This window comes from Rhopalosiphum maidis, chromosome 2 (genome assembly GCF_003676215.2).
Source record: "Rhopalosiphum maidis isolate BTI-1 chromosome 2, ASM367621v3, whole genome shotgun sequence".
Classification (NCBI taxonomy): domain Eukaryota; kingdom Metazoa; phylum Arthropoda; class Insecta; order Hemiptera; family Aphididae; genus Rhopalosiphum; species Rhopalosiphum maidis.
Genome location: NC_040878.1, coordinates 45,401,484 through 45,426,878, shown reverse-complemented (window position 1 = coordinate 45,426,878; position 25,395 = coordinate 45,401,484). Strand labels below are relative to the sequence as shown.

At 27.0% G+C, this 25,395-nt stretch overlaps 1 protein-coding gene across 1 annotated transcript; it reads left to right on the top strand.

The window, feature by feature from the left end:
• Positions 1–11,504: 11,504 nt before the first annotated feature.
• LOC113553728 (NF-kappa-B inhibitor alpha-like) lies at positions 11,505–24,727 on the top strand. The gene is made up of 7 exons (XM_026957222.1): positions 11,505–12,482; positions 19,029–19,359; positions 19,920–20,025; positions 20,817–21,018; positions 23,697–23,785; positions 24,142–24,309; positions 24,375–24,727. Exons 1-7 carry the CDS (start codon positions 12,212–12,214, stop codon positions 24,438–24,440), a joined length of 1,233 nt encoding a protein of 410 aa, XP_026813023.1. The 5' UTR covers positions 11,505–12,211; the 3' UTR covers positions 24,441–24,727.
• The last annotated feature ends 668 nt before the right edge of the window (positions 24,728–25,395 follow it).

Below are 25,395 nucleotides of genomic sequence, written 5' to 3'. Positions count from 1 at the left end.
CCTCGTTCTAGTTTGAAAAAAATCAGCGCGCGCGCAGAACGTTTAATTTATTCACCGGCGATAGCGGCACCTACAACAGTACAACCACTGGCCATAATAATTCGGTCGTGTTTCATAAGCCAACGAGTTCACCGAAAAAATATAAATATAATACTGAGGAAAAACATAATACGTATTACATACTATCTATGATAATGATTAATGGTAATGGTCCTTTATAGTTCATATTATAGGAATACAATATACAAATAATAATACATATTTTATAGATAAATAATAATGAAAAATACATGAAAATTATTTTTAAAATTAACTTCCATTACAATAGTGTTATTATATTATATGCTTGTGTAGTGACATCAATAATGTATTGACGCATTGTTATTTGTTAATGTGCTGTCATAGGCGCATAAATGGTGTAATTGTTAATTAGGAATCCTGAAATGTTGCAATTGGGTTCCAAAAATCTAAAATCCAAAATCAAGAGATCGAGTTTTATCTGATGTAAGGTATATCTGGTGAAATTGTAAATATTGATAAATTATTATTATTAACTAAAATTTTGAATGTAATAATTTTACAATACAGTACGATTATATTTCAAAATGAATAAACTCCAAAAAACAAAATAATTATTTTAACGAATTTTTTGTTAAATACTGAATCACGTGTTTTTTTCTGACATATTTTATAATTTTTTTTTATTTTATTTCATTAAAATTGAATATTTTGAAAAATATTGTTTATTTGAATACTAATACATTTTTTACTTCTTATAAGTACTAACTAGATCCAGTTTTCGAGAATTTATCCAGAAACGACCCTCAATATTGAAGATTGAAGCATTTTTTCTATCATGTATGAAATGTTGTGGAAATTTGTACTTCAAACGCTTGTAAAATAATAATGTGATTTTCCAAAAAACTTTTTATTTTTACTTTAGGTAAAAAAATTATTGAAAAAGCTTGTATTAAATTTTCAAATCATATACCTATATAAATAAAAAATGTTTATGAATCTTTTGCTATAAAATAATTTGGTAAGTTTTAAGATTTTAAGAATTTAACTAAAATTCTAACTCTAAATTTTGGATATTTTTTAGTAGATAAATTAATTACGAGGAATTAAGGAACCTTTTATTCAATTTTCAATCATTTTTATGCATATTATAAAGTATTTATAAGTTTATAAGTACTAAGTAGTATAGGACTAGGTATGGACTATATTGTAATATAACGTATATATGAAAAATAAAAAAATCACATTTATTACTTATTTGACCTTTATGAATAAAAAAAAATCATTAATACTTTTAACAACCATATGATCATTGACCTTATAAGTGATAATTTTTCCAACAAATAACTCGTGCTGTGTAGCTATGTATGTAGATATTACGTTTACATTGACTAAATGCATTTTTGAAAAAATTAAAATGGACACCTTGAAAATTTAACACAATATTGTCAATAATAAACAGACTTAAAGTTTAGCTAAGAATCGTTTTTAATAAAATTATATTTTATCATAATTTCAAATGTTTAATATTCAATATCTGTATTGCAAATATCAGCTATCCAATGGCAAGGTAAACAATTATTTCTCATTTTCTCCGCAGTAGGCAATAACTAATGTAAGCATTATGTACGGCGTAACGTATATGCAATAGAGGTACATTATTGTGTCGAATAACAAAGTTACAGTATTCAATTGACAATTTGAGGTTAATACATAATATCATAAATCATAGTAAACCTGTATAATAGTATAATACTATTATAAAGTCGTATAAATTATGTGTTAATTTAATTAATTTACATGAATTTTTAAATAAAATATGTCATTTTTTCAGCCTGCAGATAGGTATAAAATAATTAAATAAAAGTTAGTAGTTAGTTAGTTAGCCATACAGTTATATTTAGTATATTATGTTTATATTAAATTTAATAATTATACAACCATAATATTAAAATATAGGAAATTTGTACGTCTTAAATTTTATAATTTGTTAATAAAAGACATCAATAAATTTAATATTATTATCACTTCCCGTCTACTTAGTTGCACAACTTCTTCGCGAGCTATTTTCATTATACACGTCACGTATGTGTTGCGGCATAGTTTTATAATAATATTGACGTGCATTTATTTATTTGTTACATGGGGGTGTGTTCTATAAATATTTTATAGGGAAATGGTGAATAATTATTGTCTATTGAATAACAATTATTAACGTGATAAACTGATGATAATAAACAAAACAAAACGCGTCAAATTTTTCAAATATTTAATGAAATACGTCAATACGTGTGATAAAATGCTAACGAAAGTAACTAAAAAATAATATTCAATGTTAATATTATGACTGATAATGTGTGCCAAATTTTTATCCATAATAAATAATATTTATATCTCCACTGCCAACAAACGTAATAAACGTGTAACATACTGCTATACTGCAGAAATTATTCTATATTATTACAAAGGCTCAGTTATAATACCTATCCCTTATCAGTTATTACTTTATCAGAAACTGCTGAAATTGTTTTACCTAACGATGCGTCATGTAGGTATATCGTTGTATTATATAATTATGTAAAAAATAAGAATCCAAAAAAGTAATTTAAATTTTAGCTGCTCTAACAGTCTAACATGCAAAAAATAATTTATATTATGTATATAATATACTAATTATAATCTATAATGTTCATTTATTTTACTAGTAGCGTATTTATATCGTGGTGAAAAAACATTATATGTGGTACTGTAGTGTATTACTGTACTCTTAATATGCATAAATGCGTTAGGTCGAACGTCAATAAATTAATAATTAAATTATGAAAAGTTGTATTATAATATAATATATACCGTTCATTTAATTAATACTATCGTTAAGGTTTCTTGAGAATCGCAGCAAAAAGGGTACTATCCTGCGAAAAAAAGTGCGTCTGGTTAGTCGTCAGTAAAACTATATACATATAAATAATACATTATATACACATGCAACATACAGTACACCGTCATTCTTCAGTGACGTACCTACTTAAGTCTATGATATACTACACGGAAAATGTATATATATAATGGCTGATATAGTACTATTATAGTGACCTCGACATTTTGCATAAAAGCACGTCATCACCCGACTACACTAACCGGTAATGAGAATCATCAGTAAAGCCGCTTTGTAAAAACGTGTAGCAAAAATGTATAAATATATTTTTCATAAACTAAACATAATATTTTGTACTTATCGAATATTAGACATATTACGCATTACGGCTGTTTGTATAAAAATTATATACGCAAAGTGTCTGTATAATAATGGTCTCAAAATAATCATAATAGAAATAATAATCTTATTTTTGTATTATACATTAATATAGGTAAAATATATAACATACATATTACATATTATATAATATACTTTAAACGTTGTTATTTTTACAACCATCGCGGTGATTTTTTCCCATTACGGCCGGTATAATACCGCGGCGTGCACAACAGTAATGATTATAATATACCTACTGATCATAGTCGACACAGAAGAAAACAATTTGTAATAAAAAAAACCCAATATACGCGAAACTCGCTTAATATTCAATTTTTATGTATTACCTTGTTTGAAACAAAAATAACATACTTAAATACGTAGTAGTGTTTTAGTTCGTTGTAGCTCGCTGAAATTAATACATTTTTAAATTGTGTAAATTAATATATGATAAAAGTTTTTTTTATTTATTTAATGAGATTTTAACATTTAAATTATAATAAGTATCTCGACAATTACATATCACTTAAAAACAAACATATATATAAAGAAAAATAAATATATAAAGCTCATTTTACCAAGTTTATAAATCTAATTGGTGAATACAATTAATCGTGTGTATAATTAGGCTTACATTATTAGATAATAATAATTTAAATTATAAGATTTTAACATATATTGATATATCAAACGCGCTAGTACCTACTACCTACATACAGCCTACATAGGATTCATTGATGAAAAAAATGAAGACATTTCTAATAAAATAGAATATTTTTCAAATAAACCTAGTATAAGTACTTATACTTATAGACTATAGTTAAGATCTATTATTTAAGGTGTACAGTGTGTACACGCACATATGTATACACACTACATGTAGGTAGTGACTATTATTATGATACAATAAAAACTTGAATTTTGTTTTGTTACATTTACTGGTCAATATTCGTTTCTATAGTGTTTCTACAGTATGTCAGTATGTTACATAAAACAATGATTTATACTTTATAGACAGTATGTAATATACTCGTAATATACTACCTATTACTCTGTATTATTAATGTATAAGCTTATGAATTTTAATCAGACACGCTCGGTTTCTTTTTCTAACATACACAAATTATCCCTAAATATTGTCTGTATATCGTGCTTATTATTTATTGCTGTAATCCAAATCTTTCAACAAAATATTAGTAATTACATATTTTAAATATTATAAAGAAATAATCGTACTTAATTATATTATATTAATGTTATGTTTTATGTTATGCATTCTACAATAGTTGGTCAAGGAAAATAAAGTGTCCATCTGCGTATTTAGCTCGAAAGCACTTAATACGGTTGGGTTTTATTGTGGTTCTTGGGAACATAAAGTAATCTGGTAATTCAGTACCTAGAAATAATTCTCAGTAATAACTATATAGATTTTTGTTAGTAACTTGGGAGCACGGTTTCTACAGCCGTGGTATATAGCAACCCGTAAGCCTTATGAATGAGTAGTGACTGCAATGACTATTATACTATTATAGTGTTGTGTTAACAAATATTTATTTGGCCAATACCTAATTAATCATTGAAATATATGTATTATACGCGGTTTGTAATACCTACCATAATATATTTAACGTTTTATGATGTATATTAGCAATTTCTACATTACGATTTCCGGTGTTTTCGACCCACGTTAGGTGAATCATGTAACTGAAAATAGCTACGACGCGGAAATTTTTTTTACCTAATCCATTTTATATACTTTCAAGTGACCATAACCACTTGTATCCAATATCCAAACTTCGGTTGTTATAGATTCAAGCAATCAAGCTTACAAATTATTTTACCTGTCCACATGAATACAATTAAATCATGTAAGATTTAAACAAAACATAATAAGTTATATAATAATTTATAATGTATTATAAGTTAATTTTATTAATTAATAATTAATATATAACACACAATTAATACGGTTTTAATTTTCGTCATTATAAATCGTCCTAAATGACGTGCATACAGCATACTCGTTCACTATAGTAATTAGTAATTACCAACTACTGGTTTTTAATCATTGACAAAATAAAGGTATAACTGTATAAGTGATTATCTACTTATATTAATTATTATTATTTACATCAACATAATTTGTTAACACCATGTAGAAACGGTACCATAATTAACTACATAATTGTTATTTAATATTAAATTTAATTAATTGATTTTTTCAATATAATAAATGTTTTTATAAACTAAATTTACAATAAATCAGTACAATTAAACAAAGAAATATATTTTTCGTAAATTTAAAAATGTATGTAAAATAGTAAAACAGTCGCCTTATTTTAGTTTGTTACATAACCATTGTACAGTTATAAATGATTTTCTTGCCTCTTCAAACATACAACTATAATGTGATCTCTGCACGTAGATTTACTATAAATACGATAATAATTACCATTACATTATTACCTGTTGTAATGTAATTTAACGGGTATTTTAGAAGAATCGATAAATTATTACAGTTTTTCGCCTACATCTGAAAATGCGCCCACCGTGTCTATCATAAAACCCACATTTACCCACATCACGCACACACCGTAAAACGTATAATTTATTGTAATGTAATTAGTGATTGTATGGACGTTGGGTTATTTTTTTAGATAAGTAACGTAAAACAAAGTCCAATTACTGCGGGTGTCCGAAATGTTATTAACCTCGACAAAACGCTGTATATCTATAGTACATCATCGGTAATTTGGTATACATCACCAAACAACCATAGACCACAACCTACTTAAGTGCTTGACTGTATTATATACAGTATTTATTAGATATTATGTATTATTATCACTAATAACTTACTAATAAGTAATGAAAAATAATATTATACATAAATAACTATATTACATTATACAAACCTAAACGCTATCGTATTTTGTCCGTGTGGTGCGGAACACGAATTTCACCTTTCTACGCTTTCTCCGGGATCTATGCACAGGGAATACCCAACGCCGCATTATACATACCATATTCTACATATCTACTCTCTCTCTCTCTCTCTCTCTCTCTCAGTCTTTCTCTCTTTTTATGTTCATCAGTCTCTCTCTTTCTATCTATAACGTTGCTTATGTGACAGTTTCAGTTGTATTAAAGGCGTACGACGCGTTTGTTTATATTCATTGTTCGTACTCGCGAGAAGGTTATGCCTATAATATTGCTTATGTAGTTATGTATAAATCAATACGACAGTCGACAATAGATACATAATGTGTCATGTGTGTGGTGTGTCGGTCTTAAAGGGTTTTTACATGACTGTGTTTGACAGTAGAGAACAATAGCGTTATTATGCGCTGAGGTTACGTGTGAAAAAAAAATAATAAATATATATTTGACAATATTATTACGATCGCACCCAACGAGGTTAATAATAATATTCCCCATCTATAAATTCGAAATAATAAATATTACAAATATGATATGACTTAAAACATTGCAAGATAAATATGTTCGTTTGTAACAGTTAATAATAATTTTACACTTCATTGTAATATGTGCTGTTACGTTGTCTCTCAGCATCCTTGACGAATGATATTACGTAGTTATACATAACTAATAATTAGTGTTTATTAAGTACTCGACATTCATCAACATGCAATTTTAATACCAAATAAATATATAATATACATTTACTTCATCATAAATTTTATTTTGAATCATAATATTATTAGGAATGCACAAAATGCACCAATATAATCAACTATATATAATAGCTACGTAAACGTAACATGCCTATTATAATACCTAGCAGTAGAAATGCCAGAAATACATATTATATTGTGACTAATATAACTACAGTAGTGAGTAGTACAGTCTACACTAGAAAATATAATGAGTTTCTTGAAAATCTCAACATTCAAATAGTAACAATTAGGATGCCTTATGTTTGGTAAATCCACTAGTAAATCCACAAAAATTTATACAGATATGTGACGCAAAATTATGCTTAAAGTTGACGGGCATAAAATGTATTAATATAATTGGCTAATTCTAATTTCCATTTTGATTATGAAAAAAGCGCACACAATGCTGTTAAAGAAGTTTTACTAGATAACAAAATTATGGCCTGTAAATTAACTAGATTCCACTTAGGTTAGAGTTGTTTTAGAAAATCTAAAGCAATTATATAGTAACTTATTAAAAGAATACAATTCAAAGTCAGAAATAGCCAATATAAGTCTTTGGTTAAAATGTTTTTTTTCTCTTGGTTTTTTACCCGAAAATTTGGTAAGTGATGTCTTTTTATGTTTAATTGAAAGTGCTTCTGTACTGATAACTTTGATTTTACGGATTATATGTTTGATAACAAATTATAAATGCCCCGATGCGGTTTCTCGGCCAATTTTATGGGCCGGTAAGCCTTCAAAGGAATTTAAAACGACCAATGGACTAGAATCATTTCATCGATATTATAAATTTATAACGTACAGTTTTACATTTCACATTCTTCCATTTATGAAGTTATTAATATATTGTTACTCGTTAGACATCCAAAATGAAACTTATTTAAAAAAAAATTGAAAATCGTATAAACAACCTCGAAAAGAACAAGAAAACAAATTGAAAGTTATAATCCCAACTTGGAACAAAATGAAATATATATATACTGGCTTTACTAAAATATTTGAAAGTAATGGAACCAAAATTTTGTGACAAAATTGTAATTTGTAGTTTTTATTATGATTATTATTATATTATAATTTTATTTATATATATATTTCCACAAATATTAGGATATCGTATAATTAAAAAAAATAATATTTTTTATTGAGTGTACTAATGTCAGAATAAGTAACAATTTTTAGTCAAGCCAACAATTTAATTTTGTTAACAATTTTAAGCCTATAAAATTGGGAAGGAAAGTTGTTAAAAGGATAAAAATAATAATATAATATAAATATTTATATTTTTATGTATTAATACAGTCGTACTTGGTTAACTCAAACTTTTAAGTCGAAGACTGAGTTATGTCTTAAATGGTAGATAGTTTATTGGAAAATTATTAGAAGAGCAATACCTATATTATAGACTCGTGGTATGTTTTTTGTAGGTAAAAACGGGCTCAATCGTGCTAATTACCAGCGCGCGATAGTGTTGTGTTGTTCGGGTGTAAAAAAAAAGGTAAGGCGGGCGGAATCATGTTTCGTCGGGCTAACAAGTGATAAAGACCCTTGTACCTATAAGGCATAGGCTATAACATTAAATATTAAATAATTAATATAAATTATCGACGGAAGCTTAAAAATATTAGTATCTACTGAATGAAATAGATAAAATTGATTGTTCAGATTGTTGACTGTTATACACTTATTTACACTCTAATACTCTATTTATTATTGTATCATACAAAACAACAGTTTCATCATCATACGAATAAATTGTAAACGCCTACACCGGCTACACGAAAACAATGTAGGTAGCCTAGGTATATATGTAAAATAGACGTCATAATATAACGTAATATGAATAATTGTTATGCTTATGTTATTACTTATCACCATAAAGCTATTAGCTGTATGTATTATAAATTCTAATATTATAGTATACACTATAATACTATTAATTCTTGATGTTTAAATACACACACACACACACATATATATATATATATATATATATACATATATGTATAATTTTTAATTCAAATCCACACTAATTATTTCTTTAAGTATTATCATTGATTTTATAAAAATTACATTTCATTAATTCTTCACTTTCATTAGAAATATTTAATTTTAATTTGTTGGTACTCAGTTAAACTACTACTACCGGGTAGTAGTAGAGCTAGTAGGACGTACATTAGATTAGCCACTCGGCTAAAGAAAACATTTTAAATATTTACACACAATTTCAAGTGCACGCGTATAGGAGTGAACTAAACAGAATTTTCCAAAATTTTCATTTTAAACAGATGCTCAGATAGGGATATGTTGGCTCACGAAAACTAATTATGTTTTATTTATGTTAGTTACAGAAAATAAAATAGCTATTATGATAGGAAATAATTTTAGATCTGTACTTTATACTTCGCTAAAACCATAAAAATATTATTGAATTAAAAATCTTTGTATTTTTGTAGTTTACATTTTAATGGGGATAAATCTGCGGGTATTTAATTTGTCACTGATCAGTGAGGGTAATGTAAAGTTTCTCAAAAATTGATCTTACAGGAATTAAAACAAAAAGTTTATTATTCAACTATTGTAATATAAATATTTTATTATTATTACGTAGATACCTTATAAGGTTATAAGTTGTGTATTTGTGTACCTATTATGATTTATAGTGTAATTATTTATAATATTATATATCTACCATGAATCATGATTAAACATATCCATATACGATGTACATTTTTCAATAAACATACAGTCATACAGTCATACTTTAAATTACAATCGAAATAAATTTTTATTTACTTTAAGTTTGTATATAAACACATAGATAATTTCTCACACACCTGTACTTTTTTTATACATTATTCATTAATAATAAGCTCATTGACGTAAACGTCGTAGCTACTTCCAAAGACAATTAATAAGCGGATACAAATCATAAATATAAATACTGATATAATATTAATATTATAATTATAAAAAAATAAGTATACATTTATCATCAATACGGTCATATAGATACAACATACACGACTACGTGTAAACAACTGCGGTAGCAATGGATCTAAGCAAAACAAATCGACGTTTGCAAACCCATGGGTAGAATAATTTTGCTAATATTATAGTTTACGACTTGGATTAGATATACCAACCAACATATTATACATATTATGTTATATTCACGTTTCACGTATGTCACGATTATTTTATTATTTTTAAGTGTTGGCATAATATGTAAACATCGGATGGCAGACGTATTATTGTGTATGGTATTATCGAACATTTGAACACAGAGTACCTAAATACATAATTTAACAATTTCTTTTTCCGGACAAACCGGCTTGAATATTACCTCTGGGGATTTTGAGTGATACACTACGATTTAGAAGGAACCTACGCATTACGCGCGTTTAACTTGTATTTTTTACATTCGCTTCCGGAAACAAACGATATAGGTACGATATCACGTGTACGGCTTACAATCGCAAAATGAAAGAATTCGGTTTATTACAATCGTGCGGATAAACTGCCACTCCGACATGATTTAGGTACACAATGCGTTATTTCAAGTGTCGTACATAGCGGAGGTTCTCACACAGACGGACGTGTTACAACGTAATACGTGTAGTTTTTACGCATAATATTATTTATAAGGAAAATAATCCAGGAAGTTATCCACAAACAGCTACGGATATGATATGCAGCACGTATGCGCTTGAAAATACTGAAATATGCCCTTAATTTTGGTTACTTCTTTTTTAATGTAATCCATTTAATTATATTTTAGCGCATATTCTTATTGCAAATATACTTTTATAGATTGCAAATTAATTACCAAAAAATAAAAATAAAAATAAAAAACCTATTAATTTAAAATTTTGGATTTGAATTTGTACGAGTGTAATTCGACTTTTAAGCTGATCTGTCATTTTTTTTAATCCAAATTTTTTATAATACACTTGCAAATACACGAACTTCTGGGCCTTTTAATGCGATATGGCTGCAGTACCTATTACACCTACAATAACTTTCGCGTTAGGTTAGCGGGAAACCGTTTCCCGGAAAACAAATTGTCACGGAATTAAAAACCAAACGTTCGTGACGTGCGTTGGTCGGTGGACTCGGTCGTGTATTCGCTGATCTCGCATGCAACGATTCGCGGGGCCACCGTGTACGTATTAACGTATTATTATGTAGCAACGGCGGCGGCCGCGGGTGTGTGACCTCAGCGCTGGGAAATACCCGATGCAAATCGACTGCCGCCGCCGCTGGTTTTTTAGTGCGACCTACCGTCATTATCATCATCATCATCATCATCATCGGCGGCGGCGGCGTCGTCACCGATGCGATACAATAATAACATAATAGCGATTGCGAATTGCTAGACGACGGCCGCCGCCGCTACCACCGCCCCGGCTGTCCGACACACGCTACGACGGTTTTCCCCGTCCATAACATTCCTCAGCTGCGACGCGTTCCGATCGCGAAATAGGTAGGCTATTATACCGGTCGGGTACCCGCAAAATAGTGCTGCGGCGATGTTCAAACGGCGTACGCCGCTGCAGTGCTGCGCCGACATATACACGCGTTGTACACACATCGGCCGGACGAAGTATTGTTTATAAGTACTATAGAATAATTATTATAATATTATGTACAATCAATGGTAAAATACAATAACGTTATACTACAACAACGGCCGATGACCATAGACGACGACGAAAACGATAACGTATTGTACGTCTCACATGCATAGTATTATAAGCGATTTTCTTTCCGGGACACCGCGCCAAAAGCTCTGCCGTGTCGACTTTTCGCGCGCGTCATTCGCACGACAACGACGTCACACACCACTGCCGCCATAACACCTGCAGTTGGCTACAGGTTGACCCGCGACGGCGGTGCACCTCGATCACACGTTATTATTATTAAAAAATTTAAAACCGGAACGACGTGACTGTCGAAATCCATGACCGCAATGTGATATATTATACTTGCACCTATACCTATACATCCTCTACTACAATGCCGTCCGTTACAAAATATATTCGCGCGTAAATCGCAGTACATGCCGCTTTCCGGCTTCCGCTGAACAAGACAAACTATAACAGTTTCTTAATAATCGTATGCTTACAAATTTTCCATTGTCTATATTGTCAACTTTCGCCGCCCGCAAACGACGACCTAATATACTGGTGCTATTACCTACCGCAATCGTTGCTTGTTTGCGACCGTTGAGTCTGTGTGCTTCTGATTCTTTCGCTCGCGTATGCTGTTCCGCTTGTTATGTGAACTCGAGTACCTACCTGATCAGCACGTCGGCTATCAAGAGCTACACAGAATCCAAATATTGATAAAGTTATTATTTTACGTGGACGGAAATCAGTTTGTCGCGTTTAGAGTCTGCGACTTAAAGGATATAAGAATGCGTTTCCGCGATCACGGATTCGCACTGATTGCTTCAGATGCACGCGTTGTCGTCGACGAAGAGTCGGCAAACAAGATGATGTCAACGATGGTTGTTCGCAAACTGTTTTTAGGTATTTATATCTAATAATTTATTTATAACAATTATGGTATAGTATATATCATCAATAAAACAATAATTAGTGTGTTTATCAGGAATACGGATTTAATGCACTAAAAAAATGGTTAAACAGGCTTTAAAAATAAAAAGATTTTTTTTTTAATTATGAATTTTAAAATATTTATATACCTATAATTATATATAAAATGTTTAAATAACTTATAAGGAAATAATAATTCTTGTCAGTATTGCTTGTGCCCGGTATTAGAGTACGTTATATATATATATATATGGCTACATTTATATTTGTTGTCTCCCTCTTACAAGTGCATAACAGAAAATTTAAGTTCAGAAATTCACGTTTATAACTTCGCCAGCTTAAAAATTATAGTGAATCGACCTAATATGAAACTATGAGATCATTATCTGCGTCCTTCTGTTATTTTTTTTCGATAGTTCAATTTTTTAGAAAGTTATACGCAAAATTCTCTAATCAATAAAAGATAGAACCATCGTAAAAAAAACATATAAAAACAAATAATACTCTTACCGTTATACGTATCATGATGGGTTGATTCTCTAAAATGTTTAAACTAACGAAGCTAAATGCGAACTGATGAACGTAAATTTTCCATATTATACATTTGTAAGACAGAGACACAAAATACTGGAGTGTATTAGTATTTATAGGTGTATAATATATATAATATTATGTAAACCAAATTTTGATTTAACTTTAAGTTAATTCTTACTATCAAAAAATTCAAGGATAAATGCATTAAATTTCTAGTCTTAATTTGAATATTTTATATATAGTGATTCTTTAATCATAATACTGTCCTCCATTTTTTCTTCAATAATACATTTATTTAAATTTTGATTTTTGATATTTTTGAATCCTTGAATTTTTTTGTACTTACTAGTTACTTAAGAAGAAGTGTCTTATGGTACAGGGCGAAATAAACATTTCAAATGAGAACTCCTCTTTTCCCACTGAAATTATTTATTGGATAATTTTTTAAAAATATTTGTATAGATACTTTATTCAAAATTCAAACGAGTATAGGTAATTTTCTAGTTGTTAAAACGTTTAAATAATGATTAATAATGGTTTAACAAAAATATAAAATATATGTAATTAGAATAAGAATAATTATCCACTAATTAATTTACAGTTTTTTATTTGAAAAATATAAGTTTGTATTTTCATATGTCATTCCTTAGTCCTTACAAGTAGTAACAAAATCTCGAATTTTAAAATGTGATTTTAAAGTATATTTAAAAAAATGCAAAAATCAAATTTTGAATAAATTCGTTATTGAAAGGAAAAAGAGATGATAATGTTTAATGAATTAATGTGTGAATTAGTATGAACTTATGTGCCATGTGTGTGTAAAAGCTACTATTGAGTTTTGGGATACTTATTTAAAATATTAAAAACAACAATTTAATAAAATATTTTAATTTAGCTATATTCATTATTTTAATTATATAATGAAATTATGATATATTAATTACTCATGTATTAGTTACTTTATATGGTTTTCATAGATCTTTCCGTTTTATTCGAATACGCTATTACACGGTAGAAACAAACCCGAAGAACTTATACTGATCGGCTAAGCGTGCTGACTTCCGTTATTGTCTATATTGTTACATAATATTGACGTATTTAGACGTGAAGACGGAGTACCTATATAGACAGAATTGATTGTTGGTAATTGGTAATCTATTAATTTTTAGTTTATCTTTTCTTCTGAAACGATTTTAGCCAATATTTTTTTCAAAATTTTCAAATTATTAGTATTTATGTTTTTCAAGATGTAGATATTTATGATAATTTTTATTATTTTTTAGTCATAAATAGTATATTTTTTTTACTATTTCATTAGTTATGTCAACATACTTATATAGGTATTTTAGTACTTAATGATTTTATATTTTTACAATTACTTATGAGCGTGAAAATCAACTCTTTTTTAAGTTGTTTGGTTGTCTTTGTGATCTTCTAAGAAAATCTTTTGACTCTTGAGTTTGATAAGATTTTAATTTGAGTTTGGAGGTTTTTTTAAAGATTTTGAAGGAGCATCTTTAATATTATTTATTTAGTCAATTGCGGAAGTTTCAGATTCTGAGCGGAACGATGTATGTATTTTTAATTGTTTTTTTTTATCCACGATCCACGTTCACATAGGTATCATAATTCTGTGTCGTGAAACTGTTTATTTTACACAAACCAAGGTCTTTGTTGGAAATTTATTTTTGAAAGATGGTAACATTTTTATTTTGGAAGCAGTTGCTCATATTAACAATGGGCAATGGATGTGTTCTAGTATAATTTATTATGATAAAATATTAAAATGTAATTGAATCTCCTTATTCAGCTATATTTATTATTATAATAACGAGGACACAACAATTAATCGATTGAGCAAAATTATCTTGCCAACCTTCAGTTAATCATTCTCGATTTCAGTAATTCGTAAATAATTTATCACGAGGAGTCTAAAAGTAATAAATGCAATATCTCAAAACATACTATGAAAAATATAATGTATTCCTAAACTACTAAACTTCCATTTAAATAGTTAGTATCTATATTGTTTGTATTTAAAATGTTGATATATTATCAAGATACCAAACAAAATAATATTCTGCATGTTATAATGTACGTGTATAATCCACATTAATTAATAATTACAAAGTTTGGTGTAAATTGAATAATTAAATAATACTTATGTTCTATAATTATAACTAAGCAATAATTGCATAAGCATTTGTATCTACCTATATAATTTTTAATTTACATAAAAATATTTAAAAAATACCTATCATTCAATATTTTAGTGTTAAAATGTTAAAAATATTTAAAAATCTATATGTTATTAGAAGTTACATTGTAGAATTAGTATATTATTATATAATCTATATTATACTATATAAATGTCTTGATAGTTGATACACTATTGTGTCCGTAATTTTAATTACATTACATATTAATTATTTAATTACTAGACATTTTTTGTACGCGACCTATAGTTCAATAATTGTCATCATATTATTTACATATGATGAGTACAATATAAGTTAAAAAAACTAAAATAAAATTATTATTGTGATAATATTAGAAATTAGAATTGAAAACATTAATTTTAAATTTATGATTTATATAATTTGAAAAAAATAATCAAATTCCAAATTCTCTAAATAATTACTCAGTTTTTAATTTTTTTAAAGACAACCTATATTCAAGAAGCAACAAGTATAAAATTACAATCCATTTTTTTTTATTATTTATAGCAGTTTTTACAAATATTCTATGAAATTTAAAAAACTGATTGTCATCTAAAATTACAAACTGATAGCGATTTCACTAACAAAGATAAAAATAAAATAATTTAAAATTCTAATATTTTATATTTGAATGTATATCTTAAATTTTTCTTAAAGATAATTTCGAAAAATATCAACACTTTGAAATAAAGGCTATTCATAATTTACAAAAATAGTCTGTATTTGCTATCTAATTATATCTATATAATATTGTAATAATTTTTTCACATTTTTGTAAATAGCGAATAAAGATTCTTGAATTTATTTATAATAATGTTTTAGTTGATCTTCCGGTCAGGTTTTTTATATTTAAACTGTAGTATTTTTATATAACAAACAACTGCAGTGAAAATATAAACTTGTTTTTATTACACTTTCTAAACAGTTTATTATGAATTACTGATGTTGGTTTTTCACAAAATAAAAGTATTTTTAATTCGTTTTATTGAGCATTTTTATAGTTTAGTTATTTATATATATATACAATGCCATTTCACATTTACATAGATAATTTTTAAACACAAAACAAAAATACATATTTTATAATAATTAGGATTAGTACGTGGATAATATGTACTATATATAATAACGTGTAATCATTGGTTTTTCACACTATTTAAAAGGTATAAGTATACCGAGTACGTATCTAATACTTTAATCAGGTGCCTACCTAGGATACCTAACAATTAACATAATCTACATAAGTAAACGCAATATAGTATACCTAAAATGTAGGTAGGTAGTAAATATTATAAAAACTAAAAAGTAATGTAGCACTTCTGCGCTTTAGTAGTGTACTTTAGCTATACCATTATAGTTAATATAGATAATAGTTGCAATATAAATAATATTATTATTCCAATTTCCAAGTAGTATTTATAATAAACTTTGCTAGTTTGTTACAATTATAAGCATTTTAAATTTTAAAAATGATTACTTAATTTAATATAATTACGAGATTTATGAATAATGATAAAATAACCCAAAGAACCGATTTCTAACTATACTCTGATATATCTGATAACCAGTTGCTATATAATATCATTGATTATAACTTGTAGGTTGTACACATAATTTAAGATATATTTTTAATTTTAATCGTGGTTATAAGTACTTATATCAATGGTAGTAATAGGTAGTTTTTACTATTATCTATTAGTTTTATTAATATTCTTAAAAATATTGGTTTTAATTTCTAAAATCTAAAAAAAAACTATTAAGTTATTACTAATATGTTTATATTTAATATCTAATGAAATATTTGTTGTTTATTAATTATTTTCCTGTTCAAACGACTGATGTGTATTATATTAAAATAAACAGTTATATAACGCTTTTAATTTTGTAGGTATAGATTACATAATAATAAAAATATAAAAGAAAAAATTAACTCATTTTGACCTTGTGACTTGGTAGGTATCTTTAATTTATAAAGGCGCGTCAATATTTCAATACTTAAGAGACAGAAAACTTAAACTATAATGCAATTCTAGTTTGAAATATTATAAATTTAAAAGTTAGGTATAATGTAGTATATTATAGGTACACTTACAACAATAAAAATTTAAAAATCATGAACATTTATATTTAGTTATGAAGAGGGAAAATATAAAAAAAACAAGTACAATAGCATTAAGAAGATACTTGATTATCGTACTAAAAATTGCTGCAATTTAAATTTGTGAATATTTAAAAATTTTAATGTTGGTAGATAGATTTTACTTTACGAGTTATAAGTGAACGTTTAGATATTATAACTTTAGAGTATAGACTGAAAACATGTTACATGTAATTGAAAATACATCAGTATCCGAACCACAAAACTCTATATTCCGACAATTCACTTTACTTATAATTTTCGAGCGCAAAAAAAAAAATAAATATATTTTGCCCTCCATGTGCCTCCACATTAACAACCAAATTTTCGATCTGGTTCACTCACATCTTCCAATTTACCAGCCTTCTGAATACTTTTTTTTAGCATTGCTATAAATAAAAATATCATTTTAAATAAAATAATTTAATAACATTCTTGTGTTTAATAAAATCATAGTAGAACGAGTTGGCACTCTGCTGTAGTACTCGTAAATTTTATCCATCCACCACCCACTCTTTAAGGCAGTTCTATATTGAACTACAGGCCACTGGCCGCCAGCCCGGCGCGATAATATTAATAACAACATCGAATTACGACCGTGGTATGAACTATATGGCATATGCCCTATGATCTTGCATTTCTGTGCCCTTCACTTTCGCATTTCTGTTGACCACAGCGTTAGATTAAGGCATTGCGCGCCGTAGCAAGCAGCAGCAGCTTGCTACTGCTGACACAGTGATACTTGATAAACAGTTGGTACCTTAGATTTATATAATTCTGTATGTATATTATTGTGTGGTTGGTATTAATACCTAGACCAAGACCGCATTAACAGCTGACTACGATTCCCGTATTTCCGCGCCGTGATAATAATAATATCGTACCCACATAATATTATAATATTATTATTATTATTATTATTTACCACAATAATATGATAATGATATTCCGTCCGACCGTCATCGTTCTCAGTTCGGTGTTCCCCGGCCACAGTCAGTCTCGAAAGCAGACTTGTGAATTGGTGTGTAGTACAGTACGTTAGTAGCTTTAGTCTGCTTTACTGCTACAGTAGTACGGTCTAGTCTGCTGTTGTGCTCCGCTCGTGCGCGTCGTCGGTCGCAGTGAGTGCAAGTGCCATACTGGCATGTGGCAATCGAGTCTGAATTCGTACCGTCCTAAATAATTATTATTGTCTACCCATTTTGTTTTTTTTCAAGTAAATGTATTTCATGCGTGCGGTATGATCGTGTAATAGTCTTTCGATCGGTTTTCGAATCAAAAATTATTATCGTCTCTAGTCCATTTGTGTTTATTTGTGTTCTATATTTTTGAAAAATCTGTTTTGTATCTATATATTTTATTTTATCGCGCCACTATTGTGTTTCCGATTTTATTTTACTTTTGAAAGACAAGAGGTTCTGTTTAACCATTACTACTGTTATTCGCTTACCCACAAACATAAATATTATAATTAGGTTGCGATCAGGCCTTTGTGCTCTAGTTTATACAGTATAAAAATATTATTTTAATATCGTCGTGAATAGTTTTTTCACTTATAAACGCACTTTTTATTGACATAAAGTATGTGGTCCAAGAGCAACGCAGACAAACTAAAAATGGAACTTTCAGGGAAACGGGAGAAACAACAGCAGTCCATTAAGAGCGAGAAGGTTACCGAAGACAATGCCAATATAAAAATGGATTCTGGATTTTTGTCTGGTGCTAATTTGTCTTGTGATATGTTATCCAAAGAGAATATTGAATTTGAACTAAAAAACGAAGAGCTCAATTCCAAACAACAAAAGGATACTCCAAAAATTGTTGTGGACAGTGGCTTGGATATCTGCGAATCAGGCTGTTTGAGTGAATTCGATGTTGACCAGAAAGACACTTGCAAACCCTATTCCAAAACTGAAAAGAATTGGCAGTTTTATTTTCAACAGAATGAAGATGGTGACACGTATGTACCTAAATTTATCTAAATTCATGAATTGCTTATTATAAAAAATATAAAACATTCTAAATTATTCTTAAAAATAATCTGTTACAATAATTTATATGAAGCCTCCAACCTCTCTAAAATATTATGACCTTGGATCCACTTTCAAACTTTAAATTGTTTAAAAATTGCTCTCCTTCTTTTTGATAAGGTTCCTGCAAAGGCCAACTTGCCATCTATGATGATATATTGTTTAGCATTTTCTCTACAAAGCGGATATCGATTTATCCATTTAGTTGTACTGTTTTATGCATTTTGCTGAAGGTTTGTTTTTCATCTTAGCAATGTAGGGACCGAAGTAGACATGTTCTTATTGAACTCACCTCACGTAAAAGTCTAACATACCAAATTTATGTATACTCTATATTTCTAGAATCTGATAAAGACCAATTTCTCATAGTCTACCTATAATCTGTGCTTAATTGATAATTTATTGTTGGATTATTACTTTCTAAATGCTGTTGTTTATTTAAATTAATAGGTATTCATATATGTAACTGTAAATTTATTTTGTTTTTTAGGCAACTTCATCTTGCTATTCTCCATGGATATATCCAAGTTTCAAAACGGTTAATTGATATTTGTCCAGATTCCAAACTTTTAGATATACGAAATGATGATGGCCAAGTAAGTGTATAATACGATCATATATGAAGTCAGATTAAAGAACATTGTAAATAATTAAATATTATCTGTATATTTATTAAATTTCAAGATAATTTAAATTTAAAATTATCAAATTAACTATTATATTTTAAACTACATAGTTACCCATTTACAGTTGTACAATTCAGCTTTAAAGTTTCTATTTGCCTACTATAAAAGTTATGTTTCATTCCATTAAAAATACTTCAATGTTTCATTTTTATCACTTTTGACATAATATGTTTTTTAGCAATATTAAAAATATTTATGAATTTTAACTGTTAACTAGTGGCAACAATTTTATTAGCCAAATATATAAGCATATGTTATCATTACTACATGTTAACTTATGTACCAGTCATACATAATGAATAAATTGAAAATACTAGTAAACTTTATGTATACTGTTAAAGTTTAAAATCAGTTTGTTATTTATTTTTTAATTATTTATCAGGCATATTACTCAATACTGTAATATGCACAATTTTTATATTTTTACCCTCTAAAAATCATACAATAACAATATTGCTTATCTTTTGATTTTATTAATGAATTTAACATTCTAAATCATTACTATTCTAGGTACTAATTAATTTACTTATAACATATTTTATTTTTAATTAATTGAATCTGTGAAACTTATTATTTTATTATTTGTGAGTAAATAGGTATTTTAATTTTATTTTTATTTTCACGTTGCATTTTATTATTATAATATATGTATAAATATTTTTAATTCTCATATTGATTGATAACTTAATTTTGGTTTTTAGAGTGCTCTCCATTTGGCTGTCATCACAAACCAATGTGAAATTGTAAAATACCTAATGATGGCTAATGCCAATGCAGAAATATTAGATTGTAATGGAAATACAGCAGTTCATTTGGCATGTTATGATGGAAAACTAGATTGCTTGAGAATATTAGCTAGTTATGTATTACTACCAAAAATATTCGATACTATTAATTATGATGGTATGTATCTAAATTGTATTATATATATTATATATAAATAATTATTTTAAATTTGGTAAATGTATCTTATTGATAATTTAATATTTATTTGGACTATAATATTGCTAACTTTGGAACTTAAAATCTTAAAAACTGGATAAACAACTAATAGTAAATAGTGTATAGTTCTTAAAAAATATTTGGTGATCCTACGTTGAAAATTCAAAATCTGGTGCATGAAATAGCTATTAGTAAACATTTTTTTTTAATACTATTTAATTACCAACTGAAAAAAAAAACATTAATTTAAAATAACATTTAGTGAATAAAATAAATTTTTTTACTAAGTACCTAAATAATTGATTAAATATCAATTATTTAATATTAAATATTTAATCAATGCCTATATAATTTTATTTTAATGTTATTGTGGCTGGCTGGTATCATTTTATGTATAAAATAGTTTACTGGATTATGTACAATACTCTAAACTTCTGATGGTATTTAATATCAGTGTGTAATTAAGGTTTGAATACTAAATAAAATGATATTAAGTACTGGGCTATATAAACATTCATATTTTTTACATTTACCTAAACTTTTTAAAGATAAATAATATTTTAAGGTTCCTAAGTGATAAATCACGATTTTGGATATTTTGTTGAAACACATTTAATAAAGAAGCAGATATTTCATATTATTACTTGACCTTTTATATTTTTATAAAAAGATTAATTACATGAATTTTATATTAACATTTATTAAATTTAAGTAGTTAAATAAATATTTAATGAGTTTTACAAGAAAGGAGGAACTACTTTATGGACAGTAAGCATTAATTTAAAAGATTTTATATAATACATTGTCCTTGATTGTCCCCCAACCTGTTGATTGTTTATAGATTTGACCGTGATTCATAGTGATTTTTATAATGATGTCATGTGAATGTATGGAATGAATTTAAGTGTGATAAGTACCTAGATTAAAAATAATAAAATTTGTGAAATATTATTTTATAAATGTTATTTATTATTCAAAGATATAATATATTATAATTTATTGTTTTATAGCTAGTAGGGACATTAACATTCTATTAATTAAAATATTATATTTTATACATTTTTTAGATTTTGAGTGAATCAAAAAATATATTGAATTTTTTATGATGTATATTTTTTATTTTTAAGTCAGAAAAAAATCTTTTCTTGTAGAAAAATTGCTATTATTATGAATTTTGAGGAATATTCTGGTAGTAAATTTAATTTATACTCTGTCCAGCAAGAGAATGCGCCAATTCTATGCAAATCCCCACCATGCTATCAAAACTGATTCGCTTTGAATGGGTATCATTTGGGAATGCGCAGAATAATTGATTTTGATCAGTCTGCATTTTGGCGCATTCTCTTGTAGACAGAGTGTAGTTGGTACTTTTGAGGTAAAAATTTTAATAATATTATTAAAAAAATTTTTAGTAACTATTGTTTCCAAAAAATTAGGTTTAGTTAAGATTAAGACTGTCTTTGCTTAGAATATAATAATAATAATAATAAATAATCTGTTTTTTTTTATAATCTTGAATTTATTATTAAAATATTAACCATTAGTATAATATTTTATTGGGTTATGTCCTAATCATTAGTTGTCTTATTGTATAGTGTCTATTGGTAACTGTGTGTCTAGTATTGTATTCTGTTATACAGCAGGCTATAATACACTATTTTCTATTGGAAAATACATGGAAATGGAGTCTGTGACCAGTACTATCGTTGGCGACAACAATGTCTAATAGCAGTTTGAAAACCAGTACATTTACAAATTTTAGTGGCTTGATAATCATAAATATAGTTTACTATGTGGTTTATAATGTCTAGTTAATTTATGGAATTTATTGATGGCGAAATAAATAAGCCCAATTTATTATTATTAATTCATTTTCGAGGAATAGGCAAACATTTTTAAAGCGAAAGATAACATTTTTTTTTATTTATGAAATGTTGAACTATTTTATTTATTGAATTTTTTTGGATAACAGTTTTATGATTTAGAAAAATAATTTTTACTTATGAATACATGTTTGTTATTTGAATTGGCCTTCGAATTAAAGTGGGAATCATATATTTTATTTGTAACATCGCTGGTAGATCATATACTAAAAATAGCCCTATACAATCAGATTTAAAAATATTTATTAAATTTTTAAAAATAAATTTATTGATTTTAGAATTAAATTTTGTGTAGTATGTATAATTAGATTTTATTTTAATTATTATTTATTATTAGGATAGTTAAAATAGTGGTGTACAGATGTATGTTGTGGAAGGGAGGATAGAGGATAAGAGGTATACCTCTTACTAGATTATATGGTACAACCATAATGTAGAAAAGAGAGTAGCAATACTTAACAGGGGACACAAGGAACATATTTTTGATTACATCCCTCTCATCATATTTAATATTATGATAGTATATTACATGTTTATTAAATTAAAACCAGCCAAACAAATTTATTAGTAGATTATATTTGTAGATAGTAAATTATTACTAATGATTACTCTTAATATATGATAATAAAAAAATTAGTATATAATAGAGGTGCAATTAAATATTGATTTCTACGTAATATATAATTTTAATATATTGGTTTACTCATATTTCTGAATATTTTTAAATTTAATTAAATTTATATATTTTTGTTTTAGGTTTGGCGTGTATTCATATTGCAACAATTGCTAACCATCCAAATTTACTTAGATTTATTGTTAATAGTTCAAAAAATGTGAATATCACAGTAAGTTAAATAATATATTTGTTTTAATGTTGGTTATAATATAGTATTAAAAAATAATTTGGATTTCAAATGCACTAGTGATTTTTAATGGTGTTTGCACCATTAACATTTGTTTTCTTAAGTGGTTACATAGTTACATATTGTATGCACGGGTTTTCAGTTTACATTGGTTAAGTTAATGTGTGTCATATTGACAAAGGAAATATACTATCATTTAAGTATGGCATACAATATGTGATGCTGTGAAATAAGACTTAAGTAGAATTTATTACATTTATGTTATAATCATAACATAGTTGAATAGTTCTGAAAAAGATGTTACATAAATAACTAACAATTTAATTATTAATTTTTAGGATTATAAAAGCGGATATACGGCATTACACTTTGCTGTAGCTCTAAATAGAGCTAATCTAATTGAATGTTTATTAGATAAAGTCGATCCAAACATTGAGAGTTATGCTGGAAAATTAGCATTTGAAATTGAAGGTGATTATGATGAAGATGAAGAAGATGATGAAATTGTATGTTATATTTATAAATTTTGTTGTTTGTTTATATAAAGCTAATTTTAAAATGTTTATTTCAGTCTGACGATCTTGTGAAATCGATGAATGTACTTCAGTTACCTAATAACAGTTCAATCAAGTGTTGAAGAATTTATATATCAATGTTGTTTTAATTTTTCCTATATTAGCATTCAGTCTAAAACCACCTGATTATAATTTCATTATCATTTTTAAAATCTAGATATATTTAAATTAGTACATAAATAGTTAAATGTGTATTTTTTAATTTTTAAATTATTATTGATTTCCCCTCCCCCTGTTTTTATGTAATAATATTATTGGAATGTATTTGATATGCACGTTAACTTTTTTTTATTATTGGAAATGTCCAATGAATGTTATGTGAATGGAATATTTTTGTAATTGACTTGGTGATTTTTTAATAAATGTATTTCTATGTTAAAAATATAGTATAGTATAGTATATATATATTATTCAACTGAAATTGTGCCAAAATAGCTAGCTTATATCCAATCACAGTCTAAAATATTTAAATATACATTTTTTGACTAATCCATTAACATTCCACTTATTCAAAAAAATAAAAAATTATATCATCATTTAATCGACTTTCAAAAAATTAAGTATTCTTTGCCTTGTATATTTCTAATAAAAGTAATATGTATTCTATTTTAAGTAGTACAAAATGTATATTAGATATAACATTTTGCAATAAAACACGCTCTCTAATGAGGTGACATGTCATCCCAACCCTTGAAAATATAATTTTCATACTTTATTTTAGTTGCAAATTATAACTATTTTATTAAGTTAATAATAGCACTAAATTAAATAATACTTCATATTGTCTACTCTTAGGAAACTCGCAATTTTTAATGTACATTCTTATATTTTATGCTTGTACGCTATGACAAAATCATCAAAAATTAATTTGACCTACTACCTATGTAGTTAATTTTAGAAGTAATTTTTTTGTATGCGACGATTTGTCATTAAATTTAAATTTTATACATACCCTAGTATTCTACAGTGACAGTCAATATTGAGTTTCACATAACTATAGGGTAGAGCAGTGGTTTT

Coding starts and splice junctions, on each gene's coding strand:
- LOC113553728 (XM_026957222.1), top strand. CDS start 12,212: ATGCTGTTCCGCTTGTTATGTGAACTCGAGTACCTACCTGATCAGCAC. Junction 19,360..19,919: donor CAGAATGAAGATGGTGACAC/GTATGTACCTAA, acceptor TTTGTTTTTTAG/GCAACTTCATCTTGCTATTC. Junction 23,786..24,141: donor CAAAAAATGTGAATATCACA/GTAAGTTAAATA, acceptor ATTAATTTTTAG/GATTATAAAAGCGGATATAC.